At 49.0% G+C, this 16,922-nt stretch overlaps 2 protein-coding genes across 2 annotated transcripts in view; both read right to left on the bottom strand.

Annotated features, from left to right (window-relative positions):
• Positions 1 to 245: 245 nt before the first annotated feature.
• On the bottom strand, positions 246 to 12,819 carry LOC121843719 (structural maintenance of chromosomes protein 2-like; the record flags this gene model as incomplete). The annotated part of the gene is given in 12 exon segments (XM_042313503.1): positions 246 to 363; positions 1,235 to 1,394; positions 2,441 to 2,674; positions 3,236 to 3,385; positions 3,820 to 3,951; positions 7,032 to 7,133; positions 7,652 to 7,696; positions 8,052 to 8,162; positions 8,809 to 8,847; positions 9,120 to 9,242; positions 10,914 to 11,063; positions 12,406 to 12,819. Coding segments are annotated over 12 exon segments (1,532 nt in total), but the record flags the coding sequence as incomplete, so codon positions are not given.
• Positions 12,820 to 16,353: 3,534 nt separating this feature from the next.
• exoc1l (exocyst complex component 1 like) overlaps positions 16,354 to 16,922 on the bottom strand; it is a 2,045-nt gene continuing 1,476 nt past the window's right edge. Inside the window, exon 3 of the mRNA XM_042313500.1 lies at positions 16,354 to 16,701. Within this exon, the coding sequence (XP_042169434.1) occupies positions 16,435 to 16,701 (267 nt within the window). The 3' untranslated portion in view covers positions 16,354 to 16,434. The remainder of the gene's footprint in view (positions 16,702 to 16,922) is intronic.

The raw sequence follows: 16,922 nt of genomic DNA on the forward strand, positions 1-16,922 counted from the left end.
CACGGAGGTTGAAAGCCACAGGAGAGGAGAGGAGCACACGGAGGTTGAAAGCCACAGGGAGAGGAGAGGAGCACACGGAGGTTGAAAGCCACAGGAGGAGGAGAGGAGCGGAGAGGAGAGGAGCACACGGAGGTTGAAAGCCACAGGAGAGGAGAGGAGCACACGGAGGTTGAAAGCCACAGGAGAGGAGAGGAGCACACAGAGGTGTCGTCTCTCTGCGCTGGGTGACCCCACACACAGCGTACCTGTAGTCGAAGCGTAGGTTCGGGAAGCGGGACATCAGACTCTCGTAGGTATTTCTGAGGGTGGTGACCTCACGGTTCAGCTGTCTCTTCCTGTCCAGAAGACCCTCCTCCTTCCCATCTGATAAACAACACATCAGACGTCAACACCAGCCTCCCTCCTCCTCCTTCCCATCTGATAAACAACACATCAGACGTCAACACCAGCCTCCCTCCTCCTCCTTCCCATCTGATAAACAACACATGACGTCAACACCAGCCTCCCTCCTCCTCCTTCCCATCTGATAAACAACACATCAGACGTCAACACCGCCTCCCCTCCTCCTCCTTCCCATCTGATAAACAACACATCAGACGTCAACACCAGCCTCCCTCCTTCCCATCTGATAAACAACACATCAGACGTCAACACCAGCCTCCTCCTCCTTCCCATCTGATAAACAACACATCAGACGTCAACACCAGCCTCCCTCCTCCTCCTTCCCATCTGATAAACAACACATCAGACGTCAACACCAGCCTCCCTCCTCCTCCTTCCCATCTGATAAACAACACATCAGACGTCAACACCAGCCTCAACATTTAATCCTTAATTATTGTTGTGAAAGCGTGTAGCAAGTTCCTCCTCCTCCTCCTCTACCTTGGTACTGTAGTTTCCCCATATCAGCCTCTAGTTCCTCCTCCTCTACCTTGGTACTGTAGTTTCTCCATATCAGCCTCTAGTTCCTCCTCCTCTACCTTGGTACTGTAGTTTCTCCATATCAGCCTCTAGTTCCTCCTCCTCCTCCTCCTCTACCTTGGTACTGTAGTTTCTCCATATCAGCCTCTAGTTCCTCCTCCTCTACCTTGGTACTGTAGTTTCTCCATATCAGCCTCTAGTTCCTCCTCCTCTACCTTGGTACTGTAGTTTCTCCATATCAGCCTCTAGTTCCTCCTCCTCTACCTTGGTACTGTAGTTTCTCCATATCAGCCTCTAGTTCCTCCTCCTCTACCTTGGTACTGTAGTTTCTCCATATCAGCCTCTAGTTTCTCCTTGTTCTTCTTGACAGTGTTGAAGGCATCCTGGTCTTTCTGGTAACCAGAGTCCATCTTCTTCACCTCCGTCTGCTTGGCCTTCAACTCCTGCTGGGCATGTTTCAGCTTCATCTGGGCCTGAAGAACCGACGGGGAGAGAAGGAACACGTGAAGAGACACTCATCCAACACACTTTCAGCTTCATCTGGGCCTGAAGAACCGACGGGGAGAGAAGGAACACGTGAAGAGACACTCATCCAACACACTTTCAGCTTCATCTGGGCCTGAAGAACCGACAGGGAGAGAAGGAACACGTGAAGAGACACTCATCCAACACACTTTCAGCTTCATCTGGGCCTGAAGAACCGACGGGGAGAGAAGGAACACGTGAAGAGACACTCATCCAACACAGCAGGAAAAAAAACTCATTCACAACTCTTTTATTGATGTCATCATTCTCATGGAGTTTGCATTCTTTGAAGGTCGTAGGTCAGAGGTCATCGTCACCTGTTGGGCCTGTGTCAGCTTGACTCATATCCTTCCTTTAATCAATCAATCAATCAATTCTCTGTTTCAATGCAAATCAATCAACTCTCACCTCTAATGATTTTTAAAAATGTATTATTATTATTATTTTATTTTTTACCTTTATTTAACAAGTCAGTTAAGAACAAATTCTTATTTTCAATGACGGCCTAGGAACAGTGGGTTAACTGCCTGTTCAGGGGCAGAACGACAGATTTGTACCTTGTCAGCTCGGGGGTTTGAACTTGCAACCTTCCGGTTACTAGTCCAACGCTCTAACCACTAGGCCACCCTGCCGCCCCTACGCTCTAACCACTAGGCCACCCTGCCGCCCCTACGCTCTAACCACTAGGCCACCCTGCCGCCCCTACGCTCTAACCACTAGGCCACCCTGCCGCCCCTACGCTCTAACCACTAGGCCACCCTGCCGCCCCTACGCTCTAACCACTAGGCCACCCTGCCGCCCCTACGCTCTAACCACTAGGCCACCCTGCCGCCCCTACGCTCTAACCACTAGGCCACCCTGCCGCCCCTACGCTCTAACCACTAGGCCACCCTGCCGCCCCTACACTCTAACCACTAGGCCACCCTGCCGCCCTACGCTCTAACCACTAGGCCACCCTGCCGCCCCTACACTCTAACCACTAGGCCACCCTCACCTGTTTGGCCTCTGTGTCAGCTTTACTAATGTCGTTCTTGCAGGTCATCATCTGTCCGGCGAGCGTGGCCTCTTCTCCGTCCTCATTGGTGGACAGCCCTGCGGACACAGCCTTGAAGTGACACTGTGCTGCCTCTAGGGCGGCGCTATCCTTCTGACCTTCCTCCTGTAGGGCAGACAGCTTCTCTGCTACCTTGGACACCTCCGCTTCCTTAAGCACTAGTATCTTCTTATCCTGGGGGGGAAACACAGACGGAGAGGAGAGGAGAGATGAGATGAGAGAGGGAGGCGGGAGAGGATAGAGGAGAAAGACGAGACGAGAGAAGAGAAAGGAGAGAGGGAGGAGAGAGAGGAGAGAGAGGAGAGAGAAAGGAGAGGAGAGAGAAAGGAGAGAGAGAGGAGAGAGACGAGGAGAGAGGAGAGGAGAGGAGAAAGACGAGGAGAGGGGAGAAAGACGAGGAGAGGAGAGAAAGGAGAGAGGAGAAAGACGAGACGAGAGGAGAGAGGAGAAAGACGAGACGAGAGGAGAGAAAGGAGAGAGGAGAGAAAGGAGAGAGGGAGGAGAGGAGAGGGAGGAGAGGAGAAAGACGAGAGGAGAGGAGAGAAAGGAGAGGGAGGAGATAGGGAGGAGAGAGGGGAGAGAGAGGAGAGAAGAGAGAGAGGAGAGAAGAGAGAGAGAGGAGAGAGAGAGAGAGAGGCAGTGGTTTTAGTTAGTCATACTTCAGGCTGTCTGCTCGTCTTCCCCTCTCTCACACACCACCCCTACACCCTCTCTCTTTATCCTCTCTCCTCTCACCTCCGCCATGCTCTTCACCAGTTCCTTCCTCTTCTTGTTCTCCTCTGCCAGGTTCTGTTTCTTCATGTCCACAGCACTCTGGGCTTTAGCATCGACCCGCTGGACCTCAGACAGAGTCTCCTCTAACCCTTTCAGCACTCCACCAACCTCCTGTAGGACAGGAGACAGACAGGCAGGCGTCAGGACACCCCCCCGACAGGCGTCAGGACACCCCCCGGCAGGCGCCAGGACACCCCCTCCGACAGAGCCAGGACCCCCCGAAAGACGTCAGGACACCCCCCGACGGGCGCCAGGGACACCCCCGACAGGCGCCAGGGACACCCGGCAGAACATAGTCAACTATAATAACCTCCGAGCTAAATGTTTGAAATGTATCTGTCCGTGACCAAAGAGTGAGATTCAATGAGATTCAACAGCTGCAGATAGAAACGTGTTGCATAGATCTGCCACTATCATTCGTTCACATTAGAGAAGTGGTGCCCATCCGCATTCTATGTTATCTGCAACATGGTTGGTTTTTTCTCTCCCCAAAGCTCCCAGAATGGATCAATAAAGTTGTATTGAATTGAATAGCATTTCTTTACTTGGTCTCTCTTCTTCTGCAGTCCCTGTATCTGGGCGGAGAGTTCCTGGACCTTGTTTTCGTTGTCTGCCATGTTGGCCTGCAGCTGAGTGATGGAGTCCTGCATCGCCTTCAGGTCCTCCGCAGACTTCACCTGAGATTTAAATTAACAACAGATCCATTAAACTGTGAACCCAAATCACATTCAATTCTATTCACATTATTCATCCTCAACGGACATCGCTGGGCTGACAGGAAAGATCCACCAGGACAACAACAACAAGAGATTTAGACAACAACAAGACAACAACAAGATCCAGGACAACAACAAGATTTAGGACAACAACAAGACACCAACAACAAGAGACCAGGACAACAACAAGACACCAGGACAACAAACACCAGACAACAACAAGACACCAGGACCATTAAAACACCAGGACAACAACAACAAGACACCAGGACAACAACAACAACAAGACACCAGGACAACAACAGACCACAACCAGGACAACAGGACAACAACAAGACACCAGGACAACAACAACAACAAGACACCAGGACAACAACAACAACAAGACACCAGGACAACAACAACAACAAGACACCAGGACAACAACAACAAGACACCAGGACAAACAAGACACCAGGACAACAACAACAAGACACCAGGACAACAACAACAACAAGACACCAGGACAACAACAAGACACCAGGACAACAACAAGACACCAGGACAACAACAAGACACCAGGACAACAACAAGACGACAAGACACCAGGACAACAACAACAAGACACCAGGACAACAAACAACAAGACACCAGGACAACAACAACAAGACACCAGGACAACAACAACAAGACACCAGGACAACAGGACAACAACAAGACACCAGGACAACAACAACAAGACACCAGGACAACAACAAGACACCAGGACAACAACAAGACACAAGACAACCAGACACCAGGACAACAACAAGACACCAGGACAACAACAAGACGCATGACAAGACGCCAGGACAACAACAACAAGACACCAGACAACAACAACAACAAGACACCAGGACAACAACAAGACACCAGGACAACAACATGACAAGACACCAGGACAACAAGACGCCAGGACAACAACACGACAAGACGCCAGGACAACAACAAGACACCAGAACAACAAGACGCCAAGACAACAACAACAAGACAAGACGCCAGACAACAACAGACAAGACGCCAGGACAACAACGACAAGACACCAGGACAACAACAAGAGCAAGACACCAGGACAACAACAAGACAAGACACCAGGACAACACAACAAGACACCAACAACAAGACACCAGGACAACAACAAGACACCAGACAACAAGACACCAGGACAACAACAACAAGACACCAGGACAACAACAAGACACAGGACAACAACAAGACACCAGGAACAAGACACCAGGACAACAACAACAAGACACCAGGACAACAACAACATGACAAGACACCAGGACAACAACAAGACACCAGGACAACAACAACAAGACACCAGACAACAACAAGACACCAGGAACAAGACACCAGGACAACAACAACAAGACACCAGGACAACAACAACAAGACAAGACACCAAGACAACAAGACGCCAGGACAACAACAACACAGACAACAACAACAAGACACCAGGACAACAACAAGACACCAGGAACAAGACACCAGGACAACAACAAGACACCAGGAACAAGACACCAGGACAACAACAAGACACCAGGAACAAGACACCAGGACAACAACAGGAACAAGACACCAGGACAACAACAACAAGACGCCAGGACAACAACAACAACAAGACGCCAGGACAAGACACCAGGAACAGACAACAACAACAAGACGACAGGACAACAACAACAAACAAGACAACCACAACAAGACAACAGGACAACAACAACAACAACAAGACGCCAGGACAACAACAACAACAAGAGCCAGGACAAGACAGGACAACAACAACAAGACGCCAGGGACAACAACAACAAGACGCCAGGACAACAACAACAACAAGACGCCAGGACAACAACAACAACAAGACAGAGGACAACAACAACAAGACGCCAGGACAAACAACAACAAGACGCCAGGACAACAACAACAACAAGACGCCAGGACAACAACAACAACAAGACGCCAGGACAACAACAACAAGACGCCAGGACAACAACAACGACACCAGAACGACACCAGAACGACAACACACCAGGACAACAACACGCCAGGACAACAACAACAACGCCAGGACAACAACAACAACGCCAGGACAACAACAACAGGACAACAACAACACGCCAGGGCAACAACAACACACCAGGACAACAACAACAACACGCCAGGACAACAACAAACACACCAGGACAACAACAACACGCCAGGACAACAAGGCGCCAGGACAACAACAAGACATGACAAGGCGCCAGGACAACAACAAGAAGACAAGGCGCCAGGACAACAACAAGACGACAAGGCGCCAGGACAACAACAAGACGACAAGGCGCCAGGACAACAACAAGACGACAAGGCGCCAGGACAACAACAAGACGAGAAGGCGCCAGGACAACAACAAGACGACAAGGCGCCAGGACAACAACAAGACGACAAGGCGCCAGGACAACAACAAGACGACAAGGCGCCAGGACAACAACAACAACGACAAGGCGCCAGGACAACAACAACAACGACAAGGCGCCAGGACAACAACAACAACAACAAGGCGCCAGGACAACAACAACAACAAGGCGCCAGGACAACAACAACAAGGCGCCAGGACAACAACAACAAGGCGCCAGGACAACAACAAGGCGCCAGGACAACAACAACAAGGCGCCAGGACAACAACAACAAGGCCCAGGACAACAACAACAAGGCGCCAAGACAACAACAACAAGGCGCCAAGAGACAACAACAAGACACCAGGACAACAACAAGACACCACAACAACAAGACGACAAGACACCAGGACAACAACAAGACACCAGGACAACAAGATGCCAGGACAACAACAAGATGCCAGGACAACAAGATGCCAGGACAACAAGATGCCAGGACAACAAGATGCCAGGACAACAAGATGCCAGGACAACAACAAGACGACAGGACAACAACAAGAAGACAACAACAAGACGACAACAACAACTAAAACATGACGTAATATTCCACACAGGACCTTCAGTGTGTGTGTGTGTGTGTGTGTGTACCTTGGTCTCCTCAGCGCAGACAAACAGCCAGGCCACGTACAGACGACTCAGGTGTTCTATCTCCCTCATCAACTTCTGGTACTCCAGGTATGAAGAACGCTCCTACAGGAGGACAGAGAGAGGACAGAGGGGCGGAGAGAGGACAGAGGGGCGGAGAGAGGACAGAGGGGCGGAGAGAGGACAGAGGGGCGGAGAGAGGACAGAGGGGCGGAGAGAGGACAGAGGGAAGGACAGAGACGGTGAAGGAAGACAGAAAGGATAAAGATGGTTAATGAAAGGGGAGTCATTTACATAGGAGTCATTTACATAAGTGTAATTTAGCAGACGCTCTCATCCAGAACCACTCACTCTACTGACATGCTTACATTATTAATTCCTACTGGTCTCCTGTGGGAAACGAACCCACAGCCCCTGGCATTACAAGTGCCCTACGCTCTACCAACGGAGTCACACGGGATGGACGGAGGGGACAGGAAGGAGCCTGCAGTAAACATCCTCGGGGGTGTTTATTCCAGGGTCACACTCATCAGGGGACAAACGGACAGAAAAGGTCTTGGTGTTGAACTGAAGTGATGATTTCATGCTCCTAAAAACACATGTTAAAAAACGGGACGTCCTACCTCCTTTAGCTTCTGCATGGTAGGAGTGATCTCTTCATCCAGGATCTGAACACAAACAAACACAAGTTCCTCAAATGACACCAATATCAAAGGCACCATTGTTGATAGAAGAAGCTACGTCCATTTCTCCAATCCTGGGGATCCCCAGCACTAACACACTAGACACAACTAAAGATGTGATGAAGAGTTGAACCTAGATTCAACTAAAGACCTGATGAAGAGTGGAACCTAGACTCAACTAAAGGCCTGATGAAGAGTTGATTAGTTGAACCTAGATTCAACTAAAGGCCTGATGAAGAGTTGAACTTAGTCTTCTAGAGAGCAAAAACAAACTCCGCCCCTTTGGGTCCCCAGGACAGGAAACAGAGCTACGTCATCACAGGTAAGATGGCCACCCCACCGTCTGGATTTCTTTCAGTTTGGCTTCTTTCTTCTCAATGGTTTTCTGGGCGCTGATCTTCTTACACTCGTACATCCTGGTTCCTGCTGCCTCCTCTATCATGGCTAGGATCTACGGAGGAGAGAGAGGAGGGTCAGAGTGGTACATCCTGGTTCCTGCTGCCTCCTCTATCATGGCTAGGATCTACGGAGGAGAGAGAGGAGGGTCAGAGTGTTACATCCTGGTTCCTGCTGCCTCCTCTATCATGGCTAGGATCTACGGAGGAGAGAGAGGAGGGTCAGAGTGTTACATCCTGGTTCCTGCTGCCTCCTCTATCATGGCTAGGATCTACGGAGGAGAGAGAGGAGGGTCAGAGTGGTACATCCTGGTTCCTGCTGCCTCCTCTATCATGGCTAGGATCTACGGAGGAGAGAGAGGAGGGTCAGAGTGTTACATCCTGGTTCCTGCTGCCTCCTCTATCATGGCTAGGATCTACGGAGGAGAGAGAGGAGGGTCAGAGTGGTACATCCTGGTTCCTGCTGCCTCCTCTATCATGGCTAGGATCTACGGAGGAGAGAGAGGAGGGTCAGAGTGGTACATCCTGGTTCCTGCTGCCTCCTCTATCATGGCTAGGATCTACGGAGGAGAGAGAGGAGGGTTATAGAAGAGATGTTGAGAGGAGCGCAAAGGAGTTTGTGTGTATATATACTACGGAAGCTTCAAGTAGCTACAAGACTTCATGTTTCTACAGTGTGTGTGTGTGTATGTATAGACTTACCTCAGGCGGTTTCATGTTCAGAACCTTGGTGATTCTCCCCTGAAATATTGTAAAGAGAAAAATATATATATATATTCAAGTTATTTATAAAACGTGTGTTACCACAGTACGATGTCACTCAGACATATAAATATAAAGGCTGCTTATCAACAAGTGGAACAACATTCAGCGGTGTGTTCACTAGAAACCAAAAACAGAACCCGAATTTGTCCAATAGAATCTCTTCTTCGTTGCAAAAAAAAAAACGATTTGCTACAGTGTGCGACTAATGAACAACACCCCAGGCCCCTGGAGGTGTTGAAAACACCTACCTGCATGATGAGGAAGTGGGGGTTGTTAACGTTGAGTCCTACAGAGCAGAACAGATCCTGTACCCTGGTGTTGTTGGCATTCACCCCGTTGATCAGGTACTTGTTCCTACCACCAATCACCACCTGGGATCGGAGACGAATACAGAGGAGTGAGCATCCACTCCATCATAGTAACATTTTAAGAGAGTGTCCTCTACAGTAAAGCAGCAGTTTGATTGGCTAATAATAGCTACTATCATAGTAAAGGCATGAACGTCAGTTTGAATAGCTGATAATACTGCCTGTTCAGTAGTTAGCAGTCAACATCAGTGAAAAAAACAGGAGACATCATGAAAAGCATTACTAGTTTTTATTTATTTTACTAGGCAAGTCAGTTAAGAACAAATTCTTATTTTCAATGATGGCCTAGGAATAGTGGGTTAACTGCCTGTTCAGGGGCAGAACGACAGATTTGTACCTTGTCAGCTCGGGGGTTTGAACTTGCAACCTTTTGGTTACTAGTCCAACGCTCTAACCACTAGGCTACTACCCCGCCGCCTCTACGCTCTAACCACTAGGCTACTACCCCGCCGCCTCTACGCTCTAACCACTAGGCTACCCTACCCTAACCCTGCCTCTGCCGCTCTAACCACTAGGCTACTACCCCGCCGCCTCTAACGCTAGGCTAACCACTAGGCTACTACCCCGCGCCCTACGCTCTAACCACTAGGCTACCCCGCCGCCTCTAACCACTAGGCTACCCCGCCGCCTCTACGCTCTAACCACTAGGCTACTACCCCGCCGCCTCTACGCTCTAACCACTAGGCTACTACCCCGCCCCCTCTAACCACTAGGCTACCCCGCCGCTCTAACCACTAGGCTACTACCCCGCCGCCTCTAACGCAAGGCTAACCACTAGGCTACTAACCCCGCCGCCTCTACGCTCTAACCACTAGGCTACCCCGCCGCCCTACGCTCTAACCACTAGGCTACTACCCGCCGCCTCTAACCTCTAACCACTAGGCTACTACCCCGCTACCCTACGCTCTAACCACTAGGCTACTACCCCGCCGCCTCTAACCACTAGGCTACCTAACCACTAGGCTACCCCCGCTCTAACCACTAGGCTACTACCCCGCCGCCTCTAACCCTCTACGCTCTAACCACTAGGCTACTACCCCGCCGCCTCTACGCTCTAACCACTAGGCTACTACCCCGCCGCCTCTACGCTCTAACCACTAGGCTACTACCCCGCCGCCTCTAACCACGCTCTAACCACCACTAGGCTACCCCGCCGCCTCTACGCTCTAACCACTAGGCTACCCCGCCGCCTCTACGCTCTAACCACTAGGCTACCCCGCCGCCTCTACGCTCTAACCACTAGGCTACCCCGCCGCCTCTACGCTCTAACCACTAGGCTACCCCGCCGCCTCTACGCTCTAACCACTAGGCTACCCCGCCGCCTCTACGCTCTAACCACTAGGCTACCCCGCCGCCTCTACGCTCTAACCACTAGGCTCCCCTGTCGCTCCAGTTTGAGCAGCTAGTAACAATACACCTGAGAAATCACGTCAGTGGACAGTTAGTGTAGTGATTATGGGGAAAGGGAACAGTCATATAGTTGGGACTATTTTCAGACCTAACGCAGTAGCTACCATCTCCTGCCATAAAAAGGTTCAAATCAAACCACTTGACAGAAGTTGTAGTTAACGAGTAGAATCCCTCCGTTTGGAACTGCTGGAACAAGGCATACACATCCGGAACATTACTCTTCCCACAAACAGGAAGAGAGACAAGAGGACAAACAACGGGTACCTGTCTTGTGACCGTGATCTCGTCGTGGGTCTCGAATCCAAGCGGACTCTGACTCTTGTTTGCGTTGTCGAAAGTTATGGACACGGTGGCTTTGGTGATACCTGCCTGACCGTTCTTGTACACCAAATCCTGGAGATTGGCCGCTCGCACCTGGAAAAGAGAAGCTCAGATCAGACGGAAGTGACGTCACAGATCCAATTGCTCTTAAATACAAGTAAAACTAAATGCATGCTCTTCAACCGATCGCTACCTGCACCTACCAGCCTGTCCAACATCACTACTCTGGACGGCTCTGACTTAGAATACGTGGACAACTACAAATACTTAGGTGTCTGGTTAGACTGTAAACTCTCCTTCCAGACCCATATCAAACATCTCCAATCCAAAGTTAAATCTAGAATTGGCTTCCTATTTCGCAACAAAGCATCCTTCACTCATGCTGCCAAACATACCCTTGTAAAACTGACCATCCTACCAGTCCTCGACTTTGGCGATGTCATTTACAAAATAGCCTCCAATACCCTACTCAACAAATTGGATGCAGTCTATCACAGTGCAATCCGTTTTGTCACCAAAGCCCCATATACTACCCACCATTGCGACCTGTACGCTCTCGTTGGCTGGCCCTCGCTTCATACTCGTCGCCAAACCCACTGGCTCCATGTCATCTACAAGACCCTGCTAGGTAAAGCCCCCCCTTATCTCAGCTCGCTGGTCACCATAGCATCTCCCACCTGTAGCACACGCTCCAGCAGGTATATCTCTCTAGTCACCCCCAAAACCAATTCTTTCTTTGGCCGCCTCTCCTTCCAGTTCTCTGCTGCCAATGACTGGAACGAACTACAAAAATCTCTGAAACTGGAAACACTTATCTCCCTCACTAGCTTTAAGCACCACTGTCAGAGCAGCTCACAGATTACTGCACCTGTACATAGCCCATCTATAATTTAGCCCAAACAACTACCTCTTTCCCAACTGTATTTAATTTTTATTTATTTATTTATTTTGCTCCTTTGCACCCCATTATTTTTATTTCTACTTTGCACATTCTTCCATTGCAAAACTACCATTCCAGTGTTTTACTTGCTATATTGTATTTACTTTGCCACCATGGCCTTTTTGCCTTTACCTCCCTTCTCACCTCATTGGCTCACATTGTATATAGACTTGTTTATACTGTATTATTGACTGTATGTTTGTTTTATTCCATGTGTAACTCTGTGTCGTTGCATCTGTCGCATTGCTTTGCTTTATCTTGGCCAGGTCTCAGTTGTAAATGAGAACTTGTTCTCAACTAGCCGACCTGGTTAAATAAAGGTCAAATAATAAAAATTTTAAAAAAAAAACTGTAACCCTCGATTTAAACGTAAAGGCACCGTAAAGCTAACGTTAAACTAAGCTAACACAACAAGCTAACTTCAAGGAAATGTCTTTAGCTCACCGGATTTAAAAACTAACTTTTCTGCGAATTAAAGAATAAGTAGGATATTACCTGAGACAAGTTGGATATCCCCAGTAGAAAGCATATCGAGTCGAGAATGTTGGATTTTCCACTTCCGTTGAGTCCGGTAATAGCGTTGAAGAGCGGATCAAATCCGTTGATTTCTGTCCTCTGCGCGTAGGACTTGAACCCTTCTAAGATAATAGATTTGATGTGCATCTTTCCGTTGTCCTTTTTTTCCAAAGTAATCCTTTTTCGATATAACGTCTAAACAAACCACGACGTTATACGGAGAGCTGTTGTTGTCAACAGAAACACTTCTCGCTTTTCTTTTCAAAATTTGGCGCCAGGCACGCGACTGTTCTCTGGTCCCGCGCATGCGCCTATTCGGACAAATGTCGTTGAAAATCTTTTCGAAACCATTTTAAATCTTGCCAATTTATTTGATGCCTTTTTTTTTCAAATTCATTTATTTTAAGTGTTGTAATAATTGTAATAATGTGGCTGTAAATATTAAACAATGTGTTTTTTTCTTGTTTGTTTTTAGATCAGGCAATTTGGTCATAGAGTTTTTAAACCCAAGAGGCGCAACATCGCGAAACAGACCTGGCCGGGGTTTGAGAAATCAACGAGAGAAGTGAAAGATTTTTCAATAGTTGTTAATTTTCTCGAAATCGAAAGCCACTACCTAGATTAGAGCCAACGTCTTAAAGTAGTTGTGAACATGTTGTTACGACAACCTTGTGAAAGTCAAGGAGTGTCTTTGACGGTTTGCACATGCGCAATTTTGGCGGGAGACGACCGTTAGACCGGATGACGTGTTTCTGCGCATGAGCTTAGCTAGCCAGCGTCGCCATGACATCGCCTACAACTGTGATCGGGGATTTCTGTTGGAGAAGCACTTTCAGCCTATCTTTATACTGTACTGACTTTGATTTGGTCATCTTTATACTATACTGTCTTTGATTTGGTAATCTTTACACTGTACTATATTTTATTGTGTCATCTTTATACTATACTGTCTTTGATTTGGTCATCTTTATACTATACTGTCTTTGATTTGGTCATCTTTATACTGTACTGTCTTTGATTTGGTCATCTTTATACTGTACTGTCTTTGATTTGGTCATCTTTATACTATACTGTCTTTGATTTGGTCATCTTTACACTGTACTGTCTTTGATTTGGTCATCTTTATACTATACTGTCTTTGATTTGGTCATCTTTATATTATACTGTCTTTGATTTGGTAATCTTTACACTGTACTATATTTTATTGTGTCATCTTTACACTGTACTGTCTTTGATTTGGTCATCTTTATACTGTACTGTCTTTGATTTGGTCATCTTTATACTGTACTGACTTTGATATGGTAATCTTTATACTATACTGTCTTTGATTTGGTCATGAAAAATAACCGCAGGATGTCAGAGTTTGTTGATTTAGTTTTGCTGCTGCCATCTCCGGAAGATATTTGAAAGAGGAAAAATGATGAAAAACTTCTCAAACTGATGGAATGACAACGTAAGAAGACAAAAAGGGAAAGTTGTTATATTTTAATTCAGATTATTAGCTTGAATCATTTCACATGCTTAGGGAACAGTGTTCGGAACAAAAGGTTTACAAGTACATGCAACACAGAGACTTAGAAACCTGGAAAGACAATCATTTTAAATAGTGTATTTTCGATACAATGATAGAGCCTATGATTCACACACACAGCAGGTAGCCTAGTGGTTAGAGTGTAGAGGTGGCAGGTAGCCTAGTGGTTAGAGTGTAGAGGCGGCAGGGTAGCCTAGTGGTTAGAGTGTAGAGGTGGCAGGGTAGCCTAGTGGTTAGAGTGTAGAGGTGGCAGGGTGGCCTAGTGGTTAGAGCGTAGAGGTGGCAGGGTAGCCTAGTGGTTAGAGTGTAGAGGTGGCAGGGTAGCCTAGTGGTTAGAGTGTAGAGGCAGGTAGTCTAGTGGTTAGATACAATGTAGAGGTGGCAGGGTGGCCTAGTGGTTAGAGTGTAGAGGTGGCAGGGTAGCCTAGTGGTTAGAGTGTAGAGGAGGCAGGTAGCCTAGTGGTTAGAGTGTAGAGGAGGCAGGGTGGCCTAGTGGTTAGAGTGTAGAGGTGGCAGGGTAGCCTAGTGGTTAGAGTGTAGAGGAGGCAGGTAGTCTAGTGGTTAGGGCGTAGAGGTGGCAGGGTGGCCTAGTGGTTAGAGCGTAGAGGTGGCAGTGTAGCCTAGTGGTTAGAGTGTAGAGGTGGCAGGGTAGCCTAGTGGTTAGAGCGTAGAGGTGGCAGGGTAGCCTAGTGGTTAGAGTGTAGAGGTGGCAGGGTAGCCTAGTGGTTAGAGTGTAGAGGTGGCAGGTAGCCTAGTGGTTAGAGCGTAGAGGTGGCAGGGTAGCCTAGTGGTTAGAGTGTAGAGGTGGCAGGGTAGCCTAGTGGTTAGAGTGTAGAGGTGGCAGGGTAGCCTAGTGGTTAGAGTGTAGAGGTGGCAGGGTAGCCTAGTGGTTAGAGCGTAGAGGTGGCAGGGTAGCCTAGTGGTTAGAGCGTAGAGGTGGCAGGGTAGCCTAGTGGTTAGAGCGTAGAGGCGGCAGGGTAGCCTAGTGGTTAGAGCGTAGAGGCGACAGGGTAGCCTAGTGGTTAGAGCGTAGAGGCGGCAGGGTAGCCTAGTGGTTAGAGTGTAGAGGCGGCAGGGTAGCCTAGTGGTTAGAGCGTAGAGGCGGCAGGGTAGCCTAGTGGTTAGAGTGTAGAGGCGGCAGGGTAGCCTAGTGGTTAGAGTGTAGAGGCGGCAGGGTAGCCTAGTGGTTAGAGTGTAGAGGAGGCAGGGTAGCCTAGTGGTTAGAGTGTAGAGGAGGCAGGGTAGCCTAGTGGTTAGAGTGTAGAGGAGGCAGGGTAGCCTAGTGGTTAGAGTGTAGAGGAGGCAGGGTAGCCTAGTGGTTAGAGTGTAGAGGAGGCAGGGTAGCCTAGTGGTTAGAGTGTAGAGGTGGCAGGGTAGCCTAGTGGTTAGAGTGTAGAGGTGGCAGGGTAGCCTAGTGGTTAGAGTGTTAGAGGTGGCAGGGTAGCCTAGTGGTTAGAGTGTAGAGGCAGGCACGGTAGCCTAGTGGTTAGTGGAGGCAGGTAGCCTAGTGGTTAGAGGAGGCAGGTAGCCTAGTGGTTAGAGGAGGCAGGTAGCCTAGTGGTTAGAGGAGGCAGGTAGCCTAGTGGTTAGAGGAGGAGGCAGGTAGCCTAGTGGTTAGAGGAGGCAGGTAGCCTAGTGGTTAGAGGAGACAGGTAGCCTAGTGGTTAGAGGAGGCAGGTAGCCTAGTGGTTAGAGGAGGCAGGTAGCCTAGTGGTTAGAGGAGGCAGGTAGCCTAGTGGTTAGAGGAGGCAGGGCAGTGGGTAGCCTAGTGGTTAGAGTGTAGAGGCGGCAGGGTAGCCTAGTGGTTAGAGTGTAGAGGTGGCAGGGTAGCCTAGTGGTTAGAGTGTAGAGGGGGCAGGGTAGCCTAGTGGTTAGAGCGTAGAGGAGGCAGGGTAGCCTAGTGGTTAGAGTGTAGAGGTGGCAGGTAGCCTAGTGGTTAGAGTGTAGAGGTGGCAGGTAGCCTAGTGGTTAGAGGAGGCAGGTAGCCTAGTAGTTAGAGGAGGCAGATAGCCTAGTGGTTAGAGGAGGCAGGTAGCCTAGTGGTTAGAGGAGGCTGGTAGTCTAGTGGTTAGAGGAGGCAGGTAGCCTAGTGGTTAGAGTGTGGAGGTGGCAGGGTAGCCTAGTGGTTAGAGTGTAGAGGTGGCAGGGTAGCCTAGTGGTTAGAGTGTAGAGGTGGCAGGGTAGCCTAGTGGTTAGAGCGTTGGACTAGTAACCCGAAAGGTTGCACAATTGAATCCCCGTAGCTGACAAGGTACAAATCTGTCGATCTGCCCCTGAACAAGGCAGTTAAACCCACTGTTCCTAGACCGTCATTGAAAATAAGAATTTGTTCTTAACTGACTTTCCTAGTTAAATAATGGTAATAAAAAAAAAAACACACTCAGTCTCTCTAAAATGGTATAACTGTCTTAATTTTGCCGGACCCCAGGAGGAGTAACTGCTGCCTTGAGGATCCATCATAAATACAAACATCTCTCTCAGTCCAGAGGTACGGGGCACAAGGACAGACACACCAGGTTAGCAGCGTAGAAACATATCTGCATCAGCACCACACAGTCTCCTCTGTTCAAATATATGGACGACGGGCCGATGTAGGCCAGGTCATAGTTCACCAGAGTCAAAGGTCGCCCGCAGTGCTTGTCGCTCAGGGCAACCAGGGCCCGCGCCATGCTGTACTTGGCGCCGCAGCTGAAGGCCGTCACCGACCTCACAGTGGAGAAGTGCATCAGGAAACACGGGTCGTCCTATAGGAGGGGGGTCGAGAGGGGAGGGGTGAGGTCATCGAAGGGGGGAGGGGGACGAGGTGAGGACATCAAAGGGGGGGTGAGGTCATCAAGGGGGACAAGAGAAGAAAGGTGAGGTCATCAAAGGGGGACGAGAAGAAAGGTGAGGTCATCAATGGGGGACGAGAGGGGGGGGAGAGAAGAAAGGTGAGGTCATCAAAGGGGGACGAGAAGAAGAATCC

The sequence above is a fragment of the Oncorhynchus tshawytscha genome, unplaced genomic scaffold (assembly GCF_018296145.1).
Source record: "Oncorhynchus tshawytscha isolate Ot180627B unplaced genomic scaffold, Otsh_v2.0 Un_contig_11577_pilon_pilon, whole genome shotgun sequence".
Lineage (NCBI taxonomy): Eukaryota > Metazoa > Chordata > Actinopteri > Salmoniformes > Salmonidae > Oncorhynchus > Oncorhynchus tshawytscha.